This window comes from Poromitra crassiceps (genome assembly GCF_964638095.1).
Source record: "Poromitra crassiceps genome assembly, chromosome: 1".
Taxonomy (NCBI): domain Eukaryota; kingdom Metazoa; phylum Chordata; class Actinopteri; order Beryciformes; family Melamphaidae; genus Poromitra; species Poromitra crassiceps.
In genome coordinates this window covers 43,683,610-43,709,448 of record NC_139623.1, presented here as the reverse complement: position 1 = coordinate 43,709,448, position 25,839 = coordinate 43,683,610, and the positions used below count along the sequence as shown (strand labels likewise).

Genomic DNA, 25,839 nt, shown 5'->3' with positions numbered 1-25,839 from the left:
GAAGGCCCAGGTGGACATTGAGAGGCAGAAGGTGGCTGAGTTGAAGGCCATGCAGAGTGCCAGTGACAGCACGGAGCTGCAGGGCCTGCTGAAGACAGCCCACACCGAGAGAGACAGACTGGAAGGGGAGCTGACAGAGCTGAGGCAGGAGCTGCTACAGGCCCAGGCTGAGACGGAGCATGTCCGAGCCACAGTCTCCAAGGTAGGCGGGGTGCAGGACTACAAATCTACTTCTGTCTTGTTTGGGATTTATAGGTTATATGATTCATTCCATCATCAAACAGACATATTTTTCATTAGAAGGTACATCCAAAAGAAATTCATATCAACAGCCAGATAATTTTAGCTGTTTAGAAATACTGGCAGCTTTAATCTGAAGACTTCAGAAAGCATCGGTGTTTCAGCATATGAGATTTTTGGAGACAATGTGCAAATGCACTACAACTAAAACGCAAAAAGACTGAATCTGAATCTTAGAGACACAGCATTGCTTAGTAGGTTCCTCTGTACATTTCCATCTCTTTCCACTTGGTTGCTTCCATAGTTTTGTGCTCATCGGTGTGTGAACAAACCCAAGACTTCTTTCTATACGTGTGAGTCATTGCATTCAGGCAGCTTTGTTGCACAATTGTTTTTGGCAAAGTTTTTAGGAATTCCCTTGGATGGGAATTCCCATCTACACTTATTGCTAAATGCACAGGAGGAAACAAGCAATTCACTCTTGGAGAAGCCCTGACGTTTATTAATTCTTATTCAGATGTTATTGCAGTCATCTGTGAAAAGTATAAATGTCACTCATCCTATTACTGATTATTCATATTGTTTTGCACCATTACAAGATCATCCCCTTTTCCCTTATAATTCAAATAGACCACTCTCTCGCCAAAGACCTGAGGACTCAGTGAAAATGAAATGCATGATTTGTTTCTCCGGCAGTAGCCATGTTTTAATCCTTCTTGGTCAAATCTTCATAAATGAGCTGCAACAGTTTTATTGTAAATTAAAATGTTACAAAAAATGTATGTTGCAGTTGTTGAGTAACAAGACATGAATTCTAACTTGACCTATTTTCTTGCAATAATCAGGCCAAATAAACATCTGAATATTACAGGAAGACATACAACGGTTATCTTCCACAGTGCGTTAAAATCCACGGCTATAAACAGGTTTTGCGGCTGGTCTTAGACAGTTTTCTTCACCACCACAGCACATCACATGAACTCATGTTCACTCAAATTGCTTTCACATGTTTGACAGTGGAGCAGTCACTTTGGTTTTCCCCTTCAACACCACAAACACCAGCCATGCTGAGGCCATGTGGCTTCGGGGTCATGTTCCCCTGGTTGTTGCTTCCAAGGTGGGGCGTGTCCCCATCAGCTCAGCCATGTCATCATTGTTGGACAGTGATTGTGGTGCCCACACTAGGGTGGTCCGCCAATACGTGACCCTCTGAGTCAGGCTATTGGCTTCTGCCACATGGGCGTGAAGGTTAGCCTGTCCCATAACTTCACTAACATCACAATCTATTCGAGCCATATGATGTCAATAGCAGAGTGGCCTACATCATTGACTTATTTTAAGTACAGTATATTGCGCTCGCAGCCATCTGCTGTACAGTGTCCTTGCTCTTGGTGTTGTTCAGAGTATTCTGGCTTCAGCAGTGTCAATCTAATTCAGCAGTTGGAACAGAGGAGAGGAGACAAAGGGTCAGACTTGATCCAGTCTGTGATACTGTGAACTCTAATTTCCGTGAGTCACCATCACCTGGCACATGGTTAAGCTCTTGCGTAGATTAGACTGTGTGAGGACACTAGGATTGGAGTTCGAAAGCATCGATATCATCACATCATCATCATCAGTATACAGTATAAATGGACGTAGGGCTCTGTTTGTTTCTGTCTGTCCCATGTCCCACTGTGATGTCATAAATCCCACTGTGATGTCATAAATCCCAGTGATGTGTGATATCATCAGTGATGTCATAAATCCCACTGTGACATCGTCAGTGATCAATGATGCCACAAAAAAGAAGTGAGAGTCTGGCTTCAGACCCCCGTCTTCAGCCATGGATAGCTGTATGTTGCCAGCTCCAGGACACTTGATCCAGCATCCCTGAAGTATGCTATCAAGGAGCAGCCAGGGCGAGGCCCAGCTGCAGGACGGGCGAGCCTAGGAATCGAGCGCATGGAGCGCGCGAGATGCCAGTATTTATTATCTATAAATTTGGCAATGTGGGCTCTCTCTGTTTCTCTGTTTCCATTTTTGTCCCACTGATGTCATAATGACATCACAGATGATGTCATCAGTGATGTCAATAAATTATGTCATACCATCACTGATGATGTCAAAGGCATTGTCCATTGTGATCAGTGATGTCATAAGACTGATGATGTCATCAGTGATGTCATAAGGGGGCACACACACCCACTGATGATGTCATCGAAAAAAAAAAAAAAATGATGTCATCGGTGTTGTCATAAGGCAGCACAGGAGGCATTGTGACATCACTGATGATGTCATCAGTGATGTCATAAGACTGATGATGTCATTAGTGATGTCATAAGGGGACACACACACACCTGCGCGCATGTAAACTTAAGGGCAATAACATTTTGTGAGCAACACACACACACTCGCATGCCAATAGGGCAGGCGAGGCCACGCAGCAGCCAAGCTGTGGGCAAGGCCACTCGGCAGCGAGGCCAGGGCCAGCTCGGCAGCAAGGCGAGCCTAGGAATCGAATGCCTAGTTTTATCAAATCTGACTCCAGAATTGAATCTCCTAATCAAGGGAAAAAAGGGGAAAAGAAATAAAAGTTGATTAGTTCTTATTGATAACACTCACTTGGAGTGTCTATTGGATCTTGACACAATCCAGCTACAATACAAATACAGGCAATATAAAGATATGGAGAGGGAGGACAAGAAGAAGTAAATTCGGACATACTATGATGTTTTCAGGCTAAGTTTAAATCTGGACATACAGCAGTGTGATCTCATGAATAAAACCTTTATGCAGATGTCAAAGAAATAATTCAGGCTAAATGCATGTGTAACCAAAGCTAGTGGCTCAGAGAATCTACTCTAATACCAAGACCAGAGGATCATTAATATTTTAGATGTATTTATGGAGAGCAGCTCATATCTATAGTATCTAAAGATACACATATAGTAGTGGATCATCAAGATCAAATGGAAACACTTTGCACCCCAAGGACATCTGGTTGTTATCATAAAAAGTCTTTTGAACAGCTAAAGGTGACTTAAGAGCTTTCAAGTAATTACCACATTCACAGCCAGCAATTACTTTCACATGAAACATTATGCCTCTCTGTTTTAACCCATTACTTGCCTAACCCACCATCATCTCTCATACACAGGTGGAGACCAAATGCCAGCAGGTCCATGAGCGAGCTGAGAGGAGGGAGCAGGAGCTGAGCAGCCGAGTCAACTCTCTGGAAGAGTCTGGGATTCAGGCAGACAACCAGGTAGGCCTGGACATTATAGCGATATTATATCGATATCGTGATGTGAGACTAGATAAAATATAATATATCCCCATAGATTTTGCATATCGTAATATTGTGATATGGCATAAGTGTTGTTTTAAAGGCTGCATTACAGTAAAGTGATGTGATTTCCGGAACATACAAGACTGTTCTATTATCTGCCTTTACCCACTTAGTCATTCTATCCACATTACTGATGATTATTTATTTAGAAAGAAATCCTTGTGTAATACTGTAAATATTTTGTGAAAGCATCAATACTCGGGGAAGGAAACCCTCTCTGCATTTTATTTTTGATCAGTCATGTTATAATAAAAGTGCTTGCGACATCTCACATGTGGCTTTGACTTACAACTGAACATTTAGCCCATGTAGAAAATACCGAGATATATATTGTGTATCGCCATTCAGCCTAAAAATACAGATATGATTTTTGGTCCATATCGCCCAGCCCTAGTTGTACTGTTCAGTAACTTGCAAAATAGTCTTTAGCCAACATGAGAAAGAGAATCGTGGATTGGGATCCTGCCTAAAAAAAAAAATTGTCATATGATATTTTGGCCATATCGCCCACCCCTACAACCAGGTGAAGGAGCTGAAGGAGAGCATCTTTGAGCTGGAGGACCAGGTGGAGCAGCAGAGGGCCATCCACCTCCACACCAACCAGAAGGTGCTGGACATGGAGAGTACGTTCACGTTCCTGGCCGATCACTTCTCTGTGGCTCAGTTGTCAGTTTGTAATGTAGAGGGCCGTTAATGGCTCAGTTGTTGGTTTATATATCTATATTATATTAAGGCTGTCAAGTAAGTCCCATGTTTCAACTTTTCATTCATTCTTTGGGAAATGAACCCTCTTTATTTTCTCACACACAGCAGTTTATCCTGACTATTTAGACTGAACTGCTCAGCCAGCTGTTTCAAGTCAGCCATCTCATTTTCAACCCGTTTAGGGGGACATTTTTAATTTGACAAGACGTTACATTATCGTTTGCTAAAAGCTTTCTGGGCGACCTAATTCAACCAATCATCTGTGATGGGAGGCACCCACTTAATCACTCCAATGGCATAACTGCTATCACCCATTCCAAACAAACTAGCTTTATACATGTCCATATCCTGCATAAATGCCCCTGCAGTTATCACCACATTGTAGATGTTTCTTTCACTACTAGTACAGCTGGTCCAATAGTGGGACAGAATCTTCTACTGTAGATGCTTTCCTGGATTTCTCCACGATGACAGATATGTGATCTGGAGCAGCTCCCACCGTGTAAACATCATGATCCCATAGAAAGAAAGAAATCAGTTATGAGGAGCAGCAGTCTAATGATGAGAGGAAAGTGCTTAGTGTCTTCCCATCAGCAGACACAGGCACTTGTTTCTGCATACTGTATTGTGAGAACATCCATCTCTGGCTTCCTATGACTGCAGTCGGCTAACGATGATGGATACATTACATTTCCACAGACTGCTATGACTCGTGACTGATCAGAGTAAGATTACTTTATGATGTATAGTTTAAAATGGAACTAATATCATTACCATTCCATGAATGAGAACCATTTCTAGAAAGATGTGCTACAGTCCAAAAGTAAAACTTTGACAACAGACATCGTGCTGTCGATTGGCTGCTGTGTCTCCACCGGAGACGAGACTGTGTGCCTATATGTGGTGAACGCTGTGTTTAAGTAGTAGCGGTCTGTCTGAGTTGACGGTCCGTTAGACCTGACAGAGCTCGGGAAGCAGTTTTCTTAAGACCTTTTGCATTTGTCACTGCAGATCTTGTCAAAAAGCTGGAGGAGCAGAAAGTTGAAGCGGAGCGACAGCTGAAGATGTTCAGTAAACAGATGAAGGTAAGAAGGATTCAGTGGGGAAACCCGTCAAGCTCCTTAACTCATTGAGTGCCAGCCACTTTTGGAGAACGGACGCTCCCAGTGCCAGAGTTTCAGAGCGTTTTCAGTGATTTCTCGAGGCCCACAGAATATTGTGTGATATTACTATGTAAACACCGAACACGCACAAAGAACGATGAGACTCTCTTCTATCATCTGCAAAAAAAAGTTTATTGATACCATTTTCCGTTCTTTAGTTATGAACCGGAGAAGATAGGTTGTTTTGAGCAAAAAGACACGTTTCAAATTAGAAGCTGAGATATTCCGCCTTTTGTGAAAAGAAGCATTTCAAGCACATTCACTGAGTCTGAAGCTAATATTTTCTGATGTAGTGACGTGGTGTAGTTGTGTGGTGCCCTGCGTGCCCCACACCCCTCTCCCCCCCTCAGCTGCAAACTCCTCCCCACACTAACACACAGCCTCACGCTCCCAGTCTATTTTCGGAGCGCTCCGTTTTTGTGCGCCGGCTCCCAGCGCGACAAGGAAATGCCAAACCGGACTGCAGGGAAAGGTTTGGCCCTTCGGCGTCGGGTGCTGCCTTTCTGGCGGCTAATCGTGTGGAGAAACTATGCAGACAGACAGACAGAGGCAGAGAGGCTCAGTTGTGGGCGCGGATTGACTGCTGTTCGCAGCCAACGTCAGCTGCAGCCAGAGCCATCTATATGGCTCTGGCTGCAGCATGAGCGGTTTCACTTTCATCACGGGGCTTTTTCCTGCTGTTTTCCGGACCTTTCTCTAATCTGGAGAGCACTGTCGCCACCTAATGGGTCTGTAAAATAGGTTATACACCTTCAATAGCTCCCATATTTTTATAGGAGATGTAATAGGCTTTGATCCACGTCCCACCGTCAAAAAACGCAATTGACGACAATCGTCGTCATTGGCACTAGGGCTGCTCGATTATGGCAAAAATCATAATCACGATTATTTTGATTGATATTGAGATCACGATTATTTAACACGATTATTGACATCATTGACATTGAGAACATCATGCATTTATTGAACATGGACACTGGCTTTTCTTTTTAACATTGGATGTCTTTGGATTTTAGATATAATTGAAAATAAATAAATAAATAAATAAATAAATAAATAATAAAAGTGCAAAGATTTAGAAATAAAATAAAAACTAAAATAAATATACAGTATATGTAGGCCTACTATGTTGCAGTGAACTGCCACAACCAACTGCAACTATTAATCTACATTCAATATGTTGGTAAACATCTGAACTAGTAGTCCTTAAACCTCAAATCTAACCAAATGAGAACGCTATTGAGTAACGTTCGTTTACATTAGGCTACATTAAATTACTCATTTGGCAGATGGTTTTATCCAAAGCGACTTACGTTTAGGTTCATAATAGGCTATTGTTAATGTTTATCTGTGAGATCGTTAGCTGTTGAATGCATATTCATGCATCATATCAATGCGGTCGCATTGTAAAGAGTGTCCTGAATCGATGACTGTGTTGTGGCAGGAGTAACTAGATGGGACTTTGTCTTTTTGTTCATTTAGCGTTATTTCTTGGTCATAGACCACTTTGTGAGTGGATTTCAAGTGATTAAACAGAGGGAGAGGTCATGTTGCGGGGTGCTGCCACGACCGCGCATATCTTGACAGGTGAGTCAAAACTCGCATCGCAATTCCATGCTGTATATTCGCATCGCTCATCAGTTACACATCAAGAGTGATGCGAATATACAGCACGGAATTGCGATGCAAGTTTTGACCCACCTGTCACAGCCACAGACTTGGAACAAACAGTGCAAGATATGCGCAGTGTAAGGACCTTTAAACTCGGCGAAACCATAGTGTTTCCACCCCACATACGTTGTTTCACCTCTCTTCTCGACCAGCGGCTCTCTTTCTGTGAAATAAGCGGGGAGGAGAAAGCCTGTGGCTCTTCACACGACAGTCACAACTCGAGCTGGTGTGCTTTGGGGGAGGGGCCGAGCAAAGGAAGGGGTGCGCTTGATTTAAAACACAAGACAGAACGAGAGAGACAAGAGCCGCAAAATCGTTTGATGTCAATTATCTTGTTTTCATAATCGTGGACAGCCCAAATCGTAATCTAGATTAAAATTCGATTAATCGAGCAGCCCTAATTGGCACTCTACGTCACTAATCGAATTGACGACGATTGTCGTCATTGGCACTCAATGAGTTAAAGTGTAACTTACCCCCAAAACACTTTCTTCAGCTTTCAACCAAATATGACTTTGGGGGTGGTGTGTGAAGGATTCTGGTCAAAATTTCCACATTTGAGACCAAACTGTTGTACCATTTGTATAATTTTCACCAGCATAAGTTCCCACTATGGGTTCAAACCTGCTTTTTTTTGTGCCCTCAAATGAATGGGAGATTTGGTACATCGTGACGTCACGGTGGGGTTAGCGCGTGCCCCACTCATGTGAAAAATTGTTTTTTCCCCCCCATGTGATTACTGTAGTTCACGCGGCACGAGCCCTTTAACTCATTGAGTGCCAGCCACTTTTGGAGAACGGACGCTCCCAGTGCCAGAGTTTCAGAGCGTTTTCAGTGATTTCTCGAGGCCCACAGAATATTGTGTGATATTACTATGTAAACACCGAACACGCACAAAGAACGATGAGACTCTCTTCTATCATCTGCAAAAAAAAGTTTATTGATATCATTTTCCGTTCTTTAGTTATCAGCCAGAGAAGATAGGTTGATTTTAGCAAAAACACACGTTTCAATTTAGAAGCTGAGATATTCCGCCTTTTGTGAAATGAAGCATTTCAAGCACATCATTGACTCTGAAGCTAATATTTTCTAATGTAATGACACCTCAAAAATAATTTCCTTCAATAAAACAGTGAAAACAAAGGAATTTTGTTTGGCCAAATAATATTTTTTAGCTGCAACCAGCAGCGCTGGCCCCTGCGTGCGCAGACCCTACACCTTCTTGCTGGTCTTGATTTACTGCTGGTGGGCATCAGATATTCTAGCTTGTTTGCCTGTCTCTCTGTCTATCGAGCCTGCTGCTGTCTGGGTCTGTGTTTACTGTCAATGGTTGTATACTGCCCTGCGTGCCCCACCCCCCTCCTCCTCCTCCGTGGGAGTGTCTCTGGGGCTCTGCTGCTTGCTCTGCGTTTGCTCTGTCTGCACTGAAAAGTGCGCTGCATCCCCCCGCTTTTTCACAGCGTGTCGCCGGCTCCCAGCTGAGAATAATGTAACTTTTCAGAAAGACGCTGGTGTCGGCAACTAAATCATATGGAGGGGCTATCGCAGCGGAGACGGAGGGGCTCAATTGTGGCAGCAGATTGACTGCTGTTCACAGGCACAGCTAACGTTATGCTTCATGCATATCGATGCGATTTCCGTTTCCTCATGACTTCTTCTCTCTTTTTTCCTCGCCTTTCTCTAATCTGGAGAGCACTGTCGCCACCTAATGGGTCCCTAAAATAGCTTTTACACATTCAACATGCACCATACTTTCACAGGAGATGGATCTGGCTTTGATCCACGTCCCACCGTCAAAAAAACGCAAAAACGACTTTAGTCGTCATTGGCACTCAACGTTACTATCCGAATTGACGACTAAAGTCGTCATTGGCACTCAATGAGTTAAGAGCAATGCATCCATGGGTAATGCCTACTGTGGCTAATATTAGCCGCTAGTTAGTTATGTTACATGGCAGTAAAACGCCACTGAATGACCAAATTGATAGAACTTTTAACCATTTCGAGTAACATTGTTTCCATATGGATCACCAGCGTTAGTTTGTTGTTTATAATGTGGCTATATTCATAACGTTTTCTATGATATCTATACACTGAGAATACTGGGAGGCGGGTCATAGCGTCTCTGTCGATGATTTGATTTGACAGTTCTGGGCACTGGCGTTGGCGTTGGCCAATCCTGGCGTGTTCCACCCCCAAATCGATTGTGTTCTGTGTTCTGGCGCAAAACGAGTGGGTTTCAGGACGAAACAATCTCGAGCCATTATCGTTATCTTTAGAGCAATATTCCTGGAATGCAAGTTTAACTAAACAGTTACATGTCCTCTGCATTCTACATCAAATGAAGACATTACGGGTTGTTTTATTTTGTATGTTACATACTTATTGGCCAAGATATGTTAGTTTATGGGGGAGGAATTCTGCCAGCTAAAGAAGGCAGTATAGGCGGCCATCTTGCCTGCAGAGTTTTCAAATCAAGTAGAATACCGTTTTGCAAGAAATCTGGGGGGGTCAGTCAGTAAATAGGCCTACAGTACTGTATCTGTGGTCAAAGCAATGTGCCAAAGTACAATCTATTTGGAGGGAAAAGAACAATAAAAAAAAAGAGGAGAGCTTCAGAAGTTCAAAGTTGGGCATCGTGCTGGCTCATACTACACAGGCGTACACGCCCTGGGTTCAGACCCAGCCTGGCTCATACTACACAGGCGTACACGCCCTGGGTTCAGACCCAGCCTGGCTCATACTACACAGGCGTACACGCCCTGGGTTCAGACCCAGCCTGGCTCATACTACACAGGCGTACACGCCCTGGGTTCAGACCCAGCCTGGCTCATACTACACAGGCGTACACGCCCTGGGTTCAGACCCAGCCTGGCTCATACTACACAGGCGTACATGCCCTGGGTTCAGACCCAGCCTGAGACCTTTGTTGTACTGTATGTCACCCCCTCTCTAACCCCCATTATGCCCTGTCTATATACTTTCAACTATCTAATACTGTGTTACACTATCTAATGAAGGCATAATGCCCAAAAGATATTTTAAAAAGTTCAAGGTCTCATTGGACCTTTTCTTTCTTTCTTTCTTTCTTTCTTTCTTTCTTTCTTTCTTTCTTTCTTTCTTTCTTTCTTTCTTTCTTTCTTTCTGACGCTATAATAGACCTGGGCTACTATGTGTTGTGTCTACATGTGCATATGCCTGTACATTTCTGTACGTTTGTGTCTTTAGGATGAAAAGGAGGAATGGCGCCGTTTCCAGGCCGACCTCCAGACGGCAGTGGTGGTGGCCAACGACATCAAGGTAGAAGCCCAGCAGGAGCTGCGTTCTCTCAGGAGGAGGCTGCAGGAGGAGCAGGAGCGCAGTGCCAAGCTCTCCTCTGACCTGGAGGCGCTGCAGCGAGTCAGGTACCATCTACCGCCCTACTCCTCTTTTCCACTTCCTCTCACTTCAGCAGTCCTCTCTTTGCTCCCCCTCTCAGCACTGGGCTGCAGCCCCTTTCTCTCCTCACTCAATGTGGATATGGGACACCTGCCAGAGCCTTGCCATATCCCCCATCCAGACTAGAGCCAAGTCTTATAAATGTAGCACAGTAGGATATTATCATTAACATTCCCAAGGATCTCTTGCTGAAGAGGATTCCAGGAATTCTGATCTGGCATCATGGGGGGCATAACATCTTCAGCAGGATGTATATTGAATACACAATTTAGTATAATATTTTAAAACTCTGATCTTTGGATTTTATAGCATTAAATCCTTGGATTTACAGAGTTTAGGTTTCTGGGATTTGGCAAGCTCTGTTGGTAGATTAGCAGTCTCCTGTGGTATCTCCCTCTGTGTATTTCTACTCCTTTGAGCTGCTGCCTTCTCTGTCTCCCTCCTCCACACTGACCACCGTCCTGTAGTAAACACTCCGCCCTCACGCTCCACAACGAGGAGGTGTCCTTCCTGCAGAAGTGATGGTAGATCTGCTCTGCGCACATCTTCTACCTTCATCCAAATTGTGTCACAATGCAACACCGAGGCCATGGCAACTCTGCATTCACTGCACGGCGCAATCTCAAGGCAGCCAGGGTCTCTTTCCTGTAGTGTTGCTGCTGTTGCACTGTGGCCTTGCACTCATGTGATTGGTGTATGGATCAGGAGTGCAGTGCGTTGGTTTGTGTGCCAGTCTATGTCAGTGTATATGAGTGCGTGTGTGTGAGTGAACGTGCACACATGCCGTGGTGTTTTTGACATTGACAGTGTTGTCCATCACCTTCTCTTCCCCGTTAAAGGGGTCTTTTTCCTCGCCGCCTTCGCCCAAGTGCATGCTCTTGTTGTTGGGAAATTGTCTCAGTTGCCACATGACCTGTGCAGTAAAATAGCCGCTGCATGTGAGAATTGTTTAAAATTGTTGGGTCTAAAATAAAGAGCCTGGTCTCCTACCTGCTCCATTTGTAAAGCGCCTTTGAGATAACTCTTGTTATGATTTGGCGCTATATAAATATAAAATTGATTGTTTGATTTGATCATCATACCAGGTCAGACTCCTCACATGGCAAAGGCTTCTTGGATTTGCTACTGTTTGTTTGTTTATTTATTTATTTACTTAATCTGTCTTGCCAGTCATGGCGCAATGCATTGAGCATGCAAATGATCTCTTAAAGAATTTTGAATTTTCAATCATATCAATAACTTGTGGAGAGGGCAGTGTTCGGTGTATGAAAAATAGTAATGTTAAGGCATCCCAGGATATTTGGTCTCGAAAGGTAATGTGCGGTTCGCTGAAATTGTATACAATCTTCTGTCATATATATATACAGTATATTATTTATATTATATTATTATAGTATTAGTTTGAGACCGTAGATAAATTAGTGAACTTTCACCGAGATTAGCCATTATGCTGCGTCCGTTGGCCTCCTCCAGCAGCTCCCTGCGATGACTCTGTCTTCTGACAAGGCTCCCTATGTAAAGTCCAGGTGAGTTCCCTGCCCTGCCAGCCCTCTGTCAGCCGGCCTGCTCTCCCTGCCCCATCTGCTCCTGCTGCTGCTCACTGACCTTCCTAATCCTGTGTGTGTTTTGCCTCCTGTTGCTGCTTCAGCCTGTCTGTCTGTCTGTCTCTCTGCCCTTCCCCGACTGGCTGAGTGCACCTGTACCACTATCTTCTCTTTTATTTATCATCAAGGGGGCTTTGTTTGCTTTGCCTGGTTCTTAATACCTGCTGTTCAAGTACATGTATCTGGCGCCACATGCTGTTTTTTTGAGTGAATAACACCCCCCCCGCCCCTACTTTTAGGAGGATGGTCTGCACGGCATGATTGGATTGAACTCATGCTATGTATCATCTTCTTCCGATACATTTGAATAGCATCTTCATCATGGAGTCATTTAAACTCAGGATTGACTTTATTAATCCTATGAGAGATGCATGGAACAGAGGAGAGAAGGGAGTGTCAAATGCTTTTGAAAATACAATGTAAAGAAAACAACCTAGTACAATCAACAGGATACAACACAGAGTTTGTTGTTGACTTAATGAGTTGTTGCACTGCATTATGTAAATCATGTTTTCCATGATTATATTTCTTGGTATAATAGCATTTCAGTTCATTTTATCATTTGATTGCCTCTTATTCTTTTCAGAATTGGCCCCGGAGCCACTTTTGACACCAAGACGGCAGTTGAAGGGCGCTAGGGATGTGCCCACCCAAGCCCCTCTCTCCTCAACACCAACTGAAGACAGTGTTATTGTTGCATTTAACAGCTTTCCATGTTATTCAAAATGTCACGTGGTATATAGATCTGATTCTAAGCCACAGGGACCAGTGTAGATGCAGTACACACCCAAACAGTCTTGTGACACAGACCCTGGCCTCCATTTCTCTACATGTCTTTAATTTTTGGAACCTTTTGAATAATAATTCTGTATTTTTATTTTTATTGATGTGAATGTACTCTTATGTTTGTGAACGTCTTGTGTTGAAGAGATGCCAGATATGTGAGAGACTCACCTTTTTATACTGTGCAAAGTTGCTTTTGTGCCTTTTTAACAATTTGGAATTGCCATGGTAGAGACTACGCAATCTGTCACAAAAACTACCACAGATGAAAAGAGATTATGAAAGTATATGAATTGGGACATTTTCAGATGCTCTTTTGTTGACAGCCTGGCAAAGTGTTTATCAGCATGATGCTACCAGACTTAAGTCAGACTTACTGCCCCGCTCCACTACAGCCATCGGGCGTCAGGCATTGCCATCGGGCGTCAGGCATCGAAGGAATGATACCTTTACCAGCACAGCACAGAAAGGTGCTCCACTGCTCATTGCGTTGCGTCTGATGGTTGCATCCAGGGGTGTCGTACTGGGGGGGAAAGTGGGACTGACTACCCAGGGCCCCAATGCAGGGAGGGCCCTCGCATTTTAAAAGATGCATGAGAGACATGGATCAAGAGACCAAGGGGGTCCACAGAAACTGCTTATGTATAGGGACCAGAATTTTGTGCTACACCCCTTGCTGCGTCCAAGCGGAAAAAATCGCTGAGGTAGGTTCAATTCTCGATGGCTGACTCACACATTCTCCTGCACTGGAATGAGTTGAACTGATGATGAACTCCTCATCTCATGAGACGAGGAGTTTTCTGATGATGCTCTGTGGAGCAGGGAGAACGTCAACGCTGATGGCAACGCAACGCTGGTAGTGGAGCTCAATGATGTCTATATTTCAAGACAAGAGCAGCACAGCAAAACCGAGTTTATATCATTGTTTTTTGTTCTGGAACTTGCATTCATTTTTCTCACTGTTTCTTTTTTAATATCTATAAAGAAAAAGATCAGTTAAGTTACTTTCTGTGTGACTGTTTATAACATGTGTTCGCTCCGGTTGCTGACAGTGATGACTTGACGTTCATGATCTGTGAAGAAATCTCCTACAATCACTTTGCTTTATTTTAAGACGAAGGTTTGGTCTTCTATGCTGTAGTTGGAACAAAACTGAATTTGAAATCAATGCAGTGTGGTATTTGTCCATCAGATGGCACTATTGGACACAAAATTAGCAACAACAGGATACCCCTGTGGGCATGTCATCTGCTCTGTTTGTATTTTGTATACTGTATGTATGTATTGGTGATGATTAATGTATTCAATCTAAATATACAGATTAATTTATAGCATTAGTTCTGTCTGCCAGATGGTGATAGTCAGGAAAATATTGATGTTGGCCATGCTGGCAGGTACAGCACACTGCCAATACTAGTTGTTATAACTGCCACAAACGCAGCTGTACCTCAGAGTCACGATACACTCATCAAAACATGCCAAAAGGTTGCGGGTCCATTTTAACAAAGACCAAGATGACTGTGCTAAAATGAATATTTTACCCCACTAATGCATTCACATCAGCTGAAGAGTTCAGCTCATTCTAAATGGTAGATTTCCCATCATGCAACAACCATGTGCCCCCCCCCCCCCGAGCCTCAAAAGTTGATCAAAATCACTTTAATCAATAAATAACTGATCTACAGGGATTTCTCTTGTTTGAGTGCCAATTTATACTGATACACATCATACAAGGACAACTGGGCTTTCTTATATCCATTTTAGGGAGAGAAAATAGTAAGTTAGTTGGTTGTAAAAAGTGTTATTTTGCCAACCAATGACGTAAGTTACCTACCATCTCTTTTAAAAGCATCAGAAGTTCTTTTTTATTTTGTGTTGTCTGTCAGCCATTTTGAAAGAGAAGGTGTCACTTTTCAAATGGTTGAACCAAACAATTCATATTCTAAAGCTATGTGGTATTCAAGAAGATGCATGGCACAGCCATACAGTTGCAGGATCTCAGGTTCTACTTACACTCCAATTATTCAAATTGTACTGTTTTATGAAAAGCCATAGCATTCTACCAGAGACTACAGTACTGGTGCTCAAAATTGAATACAGTTTGATATGACCAAATACCACTTAGGAAAAGATGAGATGCTAACCATGTGATTCATTTTCTGTGTCTACAGCAAAGCCATTTACTCAACAATATGATGAATGTTCAACTGTTAATTTATTCTGCAAGTTTAATCAGACCGACTGGTTTGATGCCTGTGACAGAATAAACAATGCTATGTTTCAATGTTGTATATTAGGCATACCAATAAATGAAATGACACCAGTCCAACTTTGGTTGTGTATTTGTTTGAGTCCACACACTGAGCACAACCTAATCATTCCTCCCTCATGCATCACTGATAAAGAGGCATCACTCAGTTCATGGTGTGGAGTCCAATGTCCACGAGAGGAAATGGGTAGAAGATGTCTCAACAATTGGAATGCTTGGAATTTTGTATTCTAAATTTAGACCTGTTATCTAGAATTGGTCATCCGTTATTGACGTTTCTTTAGCAACTTAGCGGCTCAATATAGATACAGATCTATATAGGATAGCCTACCATTACATTGTCATGTCAATATACTGAAGAAACACCCTACCTTAACCTGCATTGGGTGAACTTAACATTCTCACTATTCAGTTGATAACTACTCAAGTAAGGCATTGGCATTGGCATTCTTCTCTCCCCAGCAGCATATGTACTGTGTATGTCGCTACACAGCAATCCTCTCCGTTGTGTGTCTCAGGTCCCAAGGTGACGAGGGGAGAGGGTCCGACTCCGACAGCAGTCGTCACTGGTGTGGCATCTCCATGATCCCCACCACACCCGCTGATGCCAACGGAGATGACGACTCGGAGCCTGGAACCACTGTCAAATCCCTCATTAAGTCTTTTGACACTGTCGGACAGAGTGAGCATAGAGCGCCTCAACACACACTAACAGGGAATCCCACCATGGCAACATATTGACTGTAGAGAAGAGAACAGCTGATGGGATAGAAGGCTTAGATATCTGTCATGTCACTACAGTGAAGTTCTGTGCAGCCGTGCAGGATGCCTGAGTGGGGGGGGGGGGGGGACACACACTTGTGGAACTGTTAATCCATGTCACTTTCCGAAGTTTATGTCAAAGGATTAGATCATCATAGCACATTCCTAATGATATCCTAGCATATTAAAACCCATAATCTGACCTGTTAAACAAACTACACATACTGAGCATTACAAAACAACCATTTGGTAAACATGTCCGCCCCATTTTTATTTTTTATTTTATTCCACTTCAGTTTAAATGTGCTCCATGTAGCATTTTTGCCAGACTCGGGAACAAGCAGGAGTGGCATACTACGCAAGCTTAGTTAAGCCGGATTTTTCTTTTTCTTTTTTTTCAGTATTCACTTGAAACACTTGAAAAAACACTTGTGGAATTGTTAATCCATGTCACTTTTAGAAAGGATGATATCATAGCACATTCCTAATTATATTTCTAACATATTAAAACCCATAATCTGACGAGTTGTTAAACAAACTACACTGAGCATCAACAATCATTTGGTCCCATTTTAATTTTAAATTTTATTCCGCTTCAGTTTAAATGTGCTCCATGTAGCACGTTTGCTGGACGAGCAGCAGCGGCGCTGGCAGACTTGGCAAGCCTAGTTAAGCCAGACCCGGACTGCTGCCGCTGCTGCTCAACACTCACGCATGCTAGTTTCAACAATCACAATCAGAAGCACTTTTATTGCCACAATATGTAAATATTACATACAAGGAATTTTACTTAGTGTAAGTGTAGGTTTCAGAAATGGCAGGGCTCCACTCCCGCTCGAGCTATCCACCTGGCCCTTTAGCTCGAGCGGTTAAGGTGTTGAGCAGTGCATGGTCTGGTCTGTCGAGCCAGAGGTCCTGAGTTCGTAGCTGGCCTAACGCTGCATACTTAGCGGTCATAATATTCAGAAGACACAAATATGTATAAAAGACAAAATCACAACATTTGCAAGTGCAGTCAAATATATATAATATATACACAAATAGGAGGAGTGTTAAATAGGCATTAAGTAGGAATTTACAGTCCAAGCGGTGCAGTAGTAGTAGCAATGGTTAACGAGAGTAATATAATAGAGTAAGAAGTTCTGGTAGGAGAAGCAGCTATAATACTTTAATGTAACGAGTGTAGTCCAGCTGCTGCTACTGTAAAGTAGTATGTTTTGTGCCGTACCGAAATCTGAAATATTCAGAAAAATCTCCGACAAAATCTGAGCCGGTGATGCATAATGAAAATGTGAAATGCCATCTATAGGCTGCAAATCTTCTTGCCGATGGTCTTGTTTATGGTAATGACCTGTATGATAATGTCTCAAAATGAATGTGGTAATGATTAATTGATGTAAAAATTATAATGGATAATGGTAATACAGTAAGTAATGGATATATTATTATTGGGTCTTCCAGATGGACCAGGCCACACAGTCCAAATGCACCCCTCACCCAGAAGCCCCCTGAGTGGGATCCCTGTACGGACTGCACCTGCTGCAGCCGTCTCACCTATCCAGGTATAGCCTAGGTGTCGGAAGACCCGGTTTTTCTTTCAAAAGATTACAAAAAAAAATTACTTCTCCTACGTGAAAGTGTTTCAAAGTCTGATGTGATGTTCTTGCCCTTTCTCTCACGTCCTTCTTGTAGAGACACTCGTACATTAAGCCACTATCAAAAACCTTGGAAAAAAGAATCAACCATGGAGAATTCTATCATCATCATCATCATGGTATGTAACACAGAGATGCTTTAGAACGGTTGTCATCATGATCTATAGCTACTATCCTAATTCCATTTTGCAGTTGCCCCGTACAAAAAAATGACGTGTCTTGCAAACTGCTTTGTAGACTGATGACAGCCACAGAATGGAAGCGTGACAGTGAGCCAGTGCTTTGACAAATGAGTCAGGCACAAATGTCTGGTCGAATTAGTCTACAGAGAAGTAAAGTGAATAGGACCTAAAGAGGCAATTCAAACATCTAACTTGTGTTGTATCAGAGGGAACTCTTATTTCCCCACGGCTATTAGTTGTATGATTTGATTTTGCTCTTGGAAAGCCTAGTGATGTTTCAACAAATATATCACAACGTTTGCATATTTGGAAACCACTACTACTCTCCCTTGTTTCTCACTGACTGTTTCTCCAGATAAGCTATCGGGCTGTGGGGAAGACCTGAAGCCCAACAGCCTTATGAGGAAGAGCCCTTCTCTGGAATCCGTCATCAAAATCCCCGGCTCCCTAAGCACTCGCAGAGCGTCCTTCCTCAACAGCAAGCTCAGGTGGGCTTCCCCAAGTGTGTTCATGTTTGGTCACACTGATAGTCATCGACTCCCTTCCAGTGAAACCGGATAGAGATGGTTCCCATCAGTTCATGGGAAAAAGTAAACCTTTAAAGTGCCTTCCCCGCATGATCTTCTGGTAATTCACAGGAAATGACATGGAAATCATACTGTATGGAAAGTAGTGCAACCAAGTTTGTATGTCTGTGACATCAAAGGCAGCAAGTTCAAGCCCCACATCAGGACAGTGGCTTTGCAACAACCAACAGTGTAGACAATGGCAAAATGGTTTCCTAATAACCAGTCATTTTTCTTGCTTAAAGGAGAATTTCGTTTTTTTTTACCTGGAGCCCTCTCCTCACATTAATTATTATCTGACGACTCACCCAGTGTTCTCCGCAGCGATTTGGAGCGTCGTAGGCATTGTTGTGATCTAAATAGTACTCCCAGCCAGTCCTTGAATGCGCTCCGTCGGGGCCACATGGCAGCGTGGTCTTCCTCCATGTAAATAGACAGTTTTCTTCCCGTGTTCTACCCATATCGTCATTATATTATCCCTAAAGAAACATCAGACTGCTATTCACCTCCGGCTCGTCAAGTCCCGCGAGACTTTCCTGGTGGCTGGCCTGTGTACTGACTTGACGAGAGTTGGTGAAACTCACCCCGAATGAGGAAATGAGATCCCTGTAAAGAGTAGTGGAAATAGCCCGGGGGTGAATAGCAGTCTGATCTTTCTTTAGGGATAATATAATGACGATATGGGTAGAACACGGGAAGAAAACTGTCTATTTACATGGAGTAACAGCATGCTGCCATGTGGCCCCGACAGAGCGCATTCAAGGACTGGCTTGGAGTACTATTTAGATCACAACAACGCCTACAATGCTCCAAATCGCTGCGGAGAACACTGGGTGAGTCGTCAGATAATAATTAATGTGAGGAGAGGGCTCCAGGTAAAAAAAAAACGAAATTCTCCTTTAACCCAAAGTTGGAGGCTCTTTCCTGTAACAAAGAGAGCTTCAGTTCTGTTTTTTTTTTTTTTACAGTTTTTACCAATAACGAGTGTGGGTGTTAATTTAAGTCTCTCTTTTTCTTTTCTTTTTTAATATATTTATTGGCTTTTTCAATATTAGTACAACATATAAAGTCAACATGTCCACACAGACATTGGGAGATAAACAAACATACACTTAATTTAAGTCGAACTTACCATCCTGGTTAGCCTCTTAAGCTACAGCATGTTGAACAAAATTCATAATTAACTATTTAAATCCCAGCTGAGAGACTTCAGAGTTGAACAGATTTTATTGTTGTGTGGATGCAAAGCAGTAAGAGAAAGTTTTGTATCATGGATCGTCCACTTGGCAAGCAGGGAGGAGAGTTAGAGAGACTTGTTAAACAAACAGAAGATCAGAGATGTTTACATCAACTGATTTCTGGCATCACTGGCTGGCGTTTTTAAATCAATCTCCCCTTTGGACAGTTTGCAAAAACGATCACGTAAATTACAGCTCACTGTAACAGTCCATTTGTTTACTGTCACAACCGTATTGTTTATCTTGTTAGAATGCAAGGTTTATGGCTTAATTTGATGTGGATGAGTCAGTTAGATTTTACTTTCCAAAATCCTCTCACATGTTATTGTTAATATACTCAATGTACAAAATATTAGGGACAATTACTTTTCATGAAGATTAGTACTACTGATTAGGTGAATCCAGGTTTATCCCTTAACGATTTCCTTTATTTTATTTTATTTATTTATTTATTTTCCGGATTTATCCCATTTTCTCCCCCAATTGTACTTTGCCAATTCCCCCTGCTGTCCCGGTCATTGGTCCCCCCCTCTGCCGATCAGGGGAGAGCCGTAGACCGAGGTACAGTCGCCATCCGCTAATTTTCACCTGACAACAAGGAGTTTGACCAGCAGGACGGAGCACGTGAGAGGGATCACCACCATATCCAACAGATCAGCGGCAGACCATTACTTTGTTTGGTATTGTATATGACTTGGGCAAATGCGAGAACCATTCCGCCTCTGCAACATTAGTTTTGAGAGGTCCCCACTGCCCCTGGCCACATGCACAGTGCCTTAAACAGATATATAATGACGTGAGAACTGGCAGAGTGATGATGACGTGTGAAAAGTTGACCATGCTCAGAGCAATGACTGTGTCAGTGTTCCCATGGCCTCAGCTTCAGCTCAAACCCCGGGGAGCAGACCTTCTGAGGAGGACTGCAGATAGGAAATTAACAGGATATACGTATGTATATATGTCCTGAAGCACTTCAGTCAGTAGCCTGTGAGCATGGGCCCATAGAGTTCAACAGGATAATTAGTAGGGAGGGGGGGGAAGCGCTCAAGTTGTACATCAAGGATCAAGGATCAAGGATACTTTATTTGTCACTTGCACAGAAATACAGTGTAAAACATGCAGTGAAATGCAATGGGATTTAGTCTCTGCAATGTGCCAGAAAAGGTAGGTAACAGTAAAAACAGTAAAAGACACAGAACATATAAGAGACAAAGTGCTGATCGTAAAGTGCTATACAGTATCATCGTGTCCTATCTTTAATTAAAAAAGAGACAGGCCTAACACGGCCAACGTAATTATTATAAACAAAGTTATAGAAATAAAGTGCCTTATTTAAAAAGATAAAAAGGAAGTAAGTGCTATGTGGTCCTAATGCTGCTAGTGGCTAGCATTTACCATGCGGACAGCCTGGGGGAAGAAGCTTCTCTTAAGCCTTTTGGATTTTGCCTTCAGGCTACAAAGGCGTCTCCCTGACCTCAGCAGGGTGAACAGGCCAAAGTTGGGATGTGTGACGTCCTTCATTATTTTATGAGCTCTTGCTCTCACCCGCTTAGAATAGGTGTCTTGCAGGGTGGGCAGAGACGCTCTGGTGGTACGCTCAGCTGAGCGCACCACCCTTTGTAGGGCTACCTGGTCCCTTTTAGTGCAGCTCCCATACCAGGCGGAGATGCACCCAGTAAGCTTTGCAAGAGTACGCGCTGCAAGGGCAGCACAATTTCAGAAAAACCTAAAAAAATGGGCCTGAGAATGTGGGCCTGTACAAAATGTGTCCCCTCCACCTTTGAAATCAAAGCTACAGCTATGTCTATGTTGATGTAGAAATATTATATTTAGTTAATTAGTGTAATATTTAGCTTAATTAACAACGTCATTAACATAACATAACATTATGTATATCATGGTGATCATGCAGCTCCAGTGCCTCTTGTACTTGCTTGTCACATTCATTGCATTAGATGAGGTTTTCAGCTGTTTTTCTCCACAGCAGCAAAGCTGGAGTGGAAATGAGACTGTTTAGCCCTTTAACTTTTCTGAGCTGAAAAACAACATTCTTAGGTCATAGCGCACTCTTACTTAATACGAGGGATCAGCCGAGCAGCATTTTGGTAAACAAACCACGTCACCGGGTGGCAACGGCAATGGAACCATATGGAGCGTGAGCGTGAGCTTGAGCGTCTGACTCTAGCCGGCTGACCCTGTTTACATTTTAAAAACTGCGACATTTCCACACAACTTGCACGACATGCATATATTATAATCAAACTCTTGAGCTACTTCTGCTCTCACTCAGAATGTCAAAATAAGCGATGTGATGTATAGTTTTTGAGATATTAACGTTTGTTTGGAACGACTCGTACTAGTTAACTGCCGCAGGGTTCCCTATTTCTGGATGGCAAGTGACGTCATGCTGATGGAAGAGTATGGAGTTTCACATCGGGGGCGGGGCCATGGTGGGAACCCTGTTCATCGGTACTTTCAAACACGTAGAAGAAGTTATTACATGCAAAGGATTTTTGACTGGGAAAGAAAGTGTGCACGTTAACTAGGTGGTCACAGTTTCATTTCCCATCTAAAGTAGTCATTATAATACGGAGCTAAACATCAAATTATGTGTGTGTCGCCGTCGAAATATTGATGGAGCTCACTGTATGTGCATGTGTGCTGAAGTCTGTGTGCGGGCGCGAAGATGCCAGCAGCCCTCGCAGAGGAATCAAACACACGTCCTCGGCGCCATGCCCCCAGATGACATATTTGTGCTTCTCTCTCCCTCTGTGACCGTGGTATGTGTTTCCCTGGTGACAGTGTGGAAAGAAAGGACCCCTTGGCTGCCCTGGCGCGGGAGTATGGAGGATCGAAGAGGAACGCTCTACTGAAGTGGTGCCAGAAGAAAACAGAAGGCTATCCGGTAGGGATTACAGGCCAAAGACCTCTCTCTCTCCAGTACATGGCCGTCTCCATTTCCCTTCACACCCTCCCTCTCTCTCTCTCCATCTCTGCCCTGACAGTCATGTTTCACTCTCACACTCATCAGGTTACTCTTTAGCATGGAGCTGACAACACTTGTTAGGGACTCCACCAATACCATTTCATGTGAACACTTCACATAATGGATACGATACGATACGATACGATACAACTCACTGGCAGCAATCTGAAGTTGGTACTCGCAGCCTCGGCTGCCATACCAGAGGGCTAAACTTCGTCACACCATAGGGGACATTGCTTTAGAGTAACCAACGATATCTATGCTGTTTATTAAGAGGTTGAGTTGGTTTATGTTATGTTAAGTCAAGTTAAGTTGAAGTATAAGTTTCTGTTTGATCTCTGTTTAATCTGCCCAGGATCTTGTTTGTCAGCCAAATGGCCCAGAGCCAATTGAAGATTGCAGCATCTGTAAGATACTTAAAGTATCCAAAACGATGACCACCGACGTTGTTGTTGCATGGCAATAATAAAGTCACTTTATTATTGCCACGCAACAACGTCGGTGGTCATTGTTTTTGGTACAGCATGGTAGCTCAGTTCCAGTGCGAAAGAAAGAAAGAACAAAAAAACAGAAGCAGGCACCATAAATCATTGTGCACACACACACACAAACACACACACACACACACACACACACACACAGTAAACACATGAATATGCAGCACATGGTCAGTGTACTCAGTACTGTATAGCCCCAGGTTGGGTAGTTTTTCTGTTGTTTTTTTCCAGCCATCACTGAGGTGTTGGACTGTGGTGGCACATTGCCACGTTTACAGACACTATTAAGGCACCTGTCATAAGTCACTGGGACACATGTGGAAACAGTGAATCAAAGAACATGCAGGATTGATGCATGTGCATTGACATGTTTGAATGGGTCTCCATTTGTTTATTCATTCCTGCTGTATTGTGTTCCCATTCGCGTTCCCTGTGTCCATGGAGCCCAATGTTGACAATCACCTGGCTTAACCGCTCCACTAATAGCCAGTTTAAGGAGACCATTAAGCCCAGTGGGATTAGAGATTTGCCCATGTAATCATCACGTGTGAGTGCCAGCATGCCAGCTAGCTAATGCTAAAACTCTTAGCGGGAGATTGGTCCCAACCCCTAAACACCAGCTGACGAGCTGAGGAGGAACCTCAACACTCCACACATTCGGGTGGAAGATTGATTAAAGGATGGCTTTACAGATTATCAACCCACTTTGTATCATTATAATGTCATTAATATAAACACATGGGCAGTGTTTACCTTCGCTATATGTTTTGCACACTGAGATCTCTCATTTCCTCCTCTGGCAAAATGCTCCGTTGTGATGCGTTTTACGTCACAACTGTTTTATTTTTTAAGTATGCCACATCCATGGAGAACTGCATCGAGAGCCTTAACGAGCCTTAATGACTTGCAGCTGGCCAGGGCGGAGTTTCTGCAGGCAGACACAGGGAGAATTTTTCTCCATGAGGAAAACAGAGAGAGAAGGTAAACACTGCCCATGTGCTTATATTACCGAGATGATATGATACCAAGTGGGTTGATAATCATCCTTTAAGCTTTAGCTCCACTGGCCCACAGAAGCAAGGCTTTTCCTTGTCCTAGGTTTAGGGTCAATCTGATAACATGTAGCTGTAGCTTAACCAAGTATGGAAAGGACGTGGAGTATTGAGACACAGTGGAGATACTGTAGCTGTTGAAAATAGGCTCAGCATTGAGACACAGTGGAGATACAGTAGCTGTTGAAAATAGGCTCAGTATTGAGACACAGTGGAGATAGCTGCTGAAAATAGGCTCAGTATTGAGACACAGTGGAGATAGCTGCTGAAAATAGGCTCAGTATTGAGACACAGTGGAGATAGCTGTTCAAAATGGGCTCAGTATTGAGACACAGTGAAGATAGCTGTTCAAAATGGGCTCAGTATTGAGACACAGTGGAGATAGCTGTTGAAAATAGGTTCAGTATTGAGACACAGTGGAGATAGCTGTTGAAAATAGGTTCAGTATTGAGACACAGTGGAGATAGCTGTTGAAAATAGGTTCAGTATTGAGACACAGTGAAGATAGCTGTTGAAAATAGGCTCAGTATTGAGACACAGTGGAGATAGCTGTTCAAAATGGGCTCAGTATTGAGACACAGTGAAGATAGCTGTTCAAAATGGGCTCAGTATTGAGACACAGTGAAGATAGCTGTTGAAAATAGGCTCAGTATTGAGACACAGTGAAGATAGCTGTTCAAAATGGGCTCAGTATTGAGACACAGTGGAGATAGCTGTTGAAAAGAGGCTCAGTATTGAGACACAGTGGAGATAGCTGTTGAAAATAGGCTCAGTATTGAGACACAGTGGAGATAGCTGTTGAAAAGAGGCTCAGTATTGAGACACAGTGGAGATAGCTGTTGAAAAGAGGCGCAGCCTTTCCTCTGATAATGGCTGTGAGTAATTGGATGTGTCGATCAATAGTTCCTTTTTCTTCAGGCATGTTGCTGCTCAGTGAACTTTGAGTCATCTTCCCTTCCTCTGATGTTGTGTTGGTCAAATGTGTGATGAAAACAGCTGACCAGAGGAGATACTGTAGATATGATCAACAGAGAGAGTCTGATGGCCTGACTGATATGTCTAGCTGGTCCTATATGCACACGGCCCTGGCCCACGTCGTTCATATTACTTTTAGTCTCTTCGACATAACCCTATTGCAATGGTTCTCAAAGTGGGGTCCGGGGATTCCCAGGGGTCCAGGGGGTTCCCAGCAAAATGGGTAATTTGTTTTCACCAGAATTCCAACCATAAGTACAAATGACAAATCTTATAACTATTTCGGTCATGGGGTTCATACACTTTCTGTAATAAAACATCTAAAAGTGTGACGATGACATCCCCCCCTCCCATGTTAGAACCTGGCTCAAGGAAGTCATCTTTTGATCTACTGAAGACGAAGTTTGAGTTGCCCGGCACAAACGGGCTCAGATACCTGCAAACCAGAAATTATGTTCGATCCAAAATTAATACCTTCGAAGCACTCCCATATGAGCATCCTTTTTTCGATGTATTGCTGATCCCTCCTCACTCCAAGCATCTCATCTCTAGATCTGTATGTCTGTTTGACAAACGCAACACGGCCTCCACTCAGAGGATTAGAGAAGCGTGGCAGGGGGAACTTGGTATTGGGGCGGCTTTAGCTCAGGAGGTAGAGCGGGTCGGCCAATGACGCAAGGGTTGGCGGTTCGATCCCCGCTCCCTCCCAGCTGCTGTCGTTG

General features: G+C 43.2%; 2 protein-coding genes across 2 annotated transcripts in view; both read left to right on the top strand.

Moving 5' to 3' along the window:
- LOC310784343 (cytospin-B-like) overlaps nucleotides 1-15,250 on the top strand; it is a 123,830-nt gene extending 108,580 nt beyond the window's left edge. The window contains exons 4-9 of the mRNA XM_083645359.1: nucleotides 1-202; nucleotides 3,380-3,487; nucleotides 4,095-4,194; nucleotides 5,288-5,361; nucleotides 10,339-10,514; nucleotides 12,739-15,250. The exon at nucleotides 1-202 is cut by the window's left edge and continues 1,351 nt beyond it. Coding sequence (XP_083501485.1) covers nucleotides 1-202; nucleotides 3,380-3,487; nucleotides 4,095-4,194; nucleotides 5,288-5,361; nucleotides 10,339-10,514; nucleotides 12,739-12,790 — 712 coding nt within the window. The 3' untranslated portion in view covers nucleotides 12,791-15,250. The remainder of the gene's footprint in view (nucleotides 203-3,379; nucleotides 3,488-4,094; nucleotides 4,195-5,287; nucleotides 5,362-10,338; nucleotides 10,515-12,738) is intronic.
- LOC310783883 (cytospin-B-like) overlaps nucleotides 14,752-25,839 on the top strand; it is a gene marked incomplete at its 5' end in the record, with an annotated part of 74,560 nt that continues 63,472 nt past the window's right edge. The window contains 4 exons of the mRNA XM_083644792.1: nucleotides 14,752-14,756; nucleotides 15,723-15,886; nucleotides 18,159-18,291; nucleotides 22,410-22,512. Coding sequence (XP_083500918.1) covers nucleotides 14,752-14,756; nucleotides 15,723-15,886; nucleotides 18,159-18,291; nucleotides 22,410-22,512 — 405 coding nt within the window. The remainder of the gene's footprint in view (nucleotides 14,757-15,722; nucleotides 15,887-18,158; nucleotides 18,292-22,409; nucleotides 22,513-25,839) is intronic.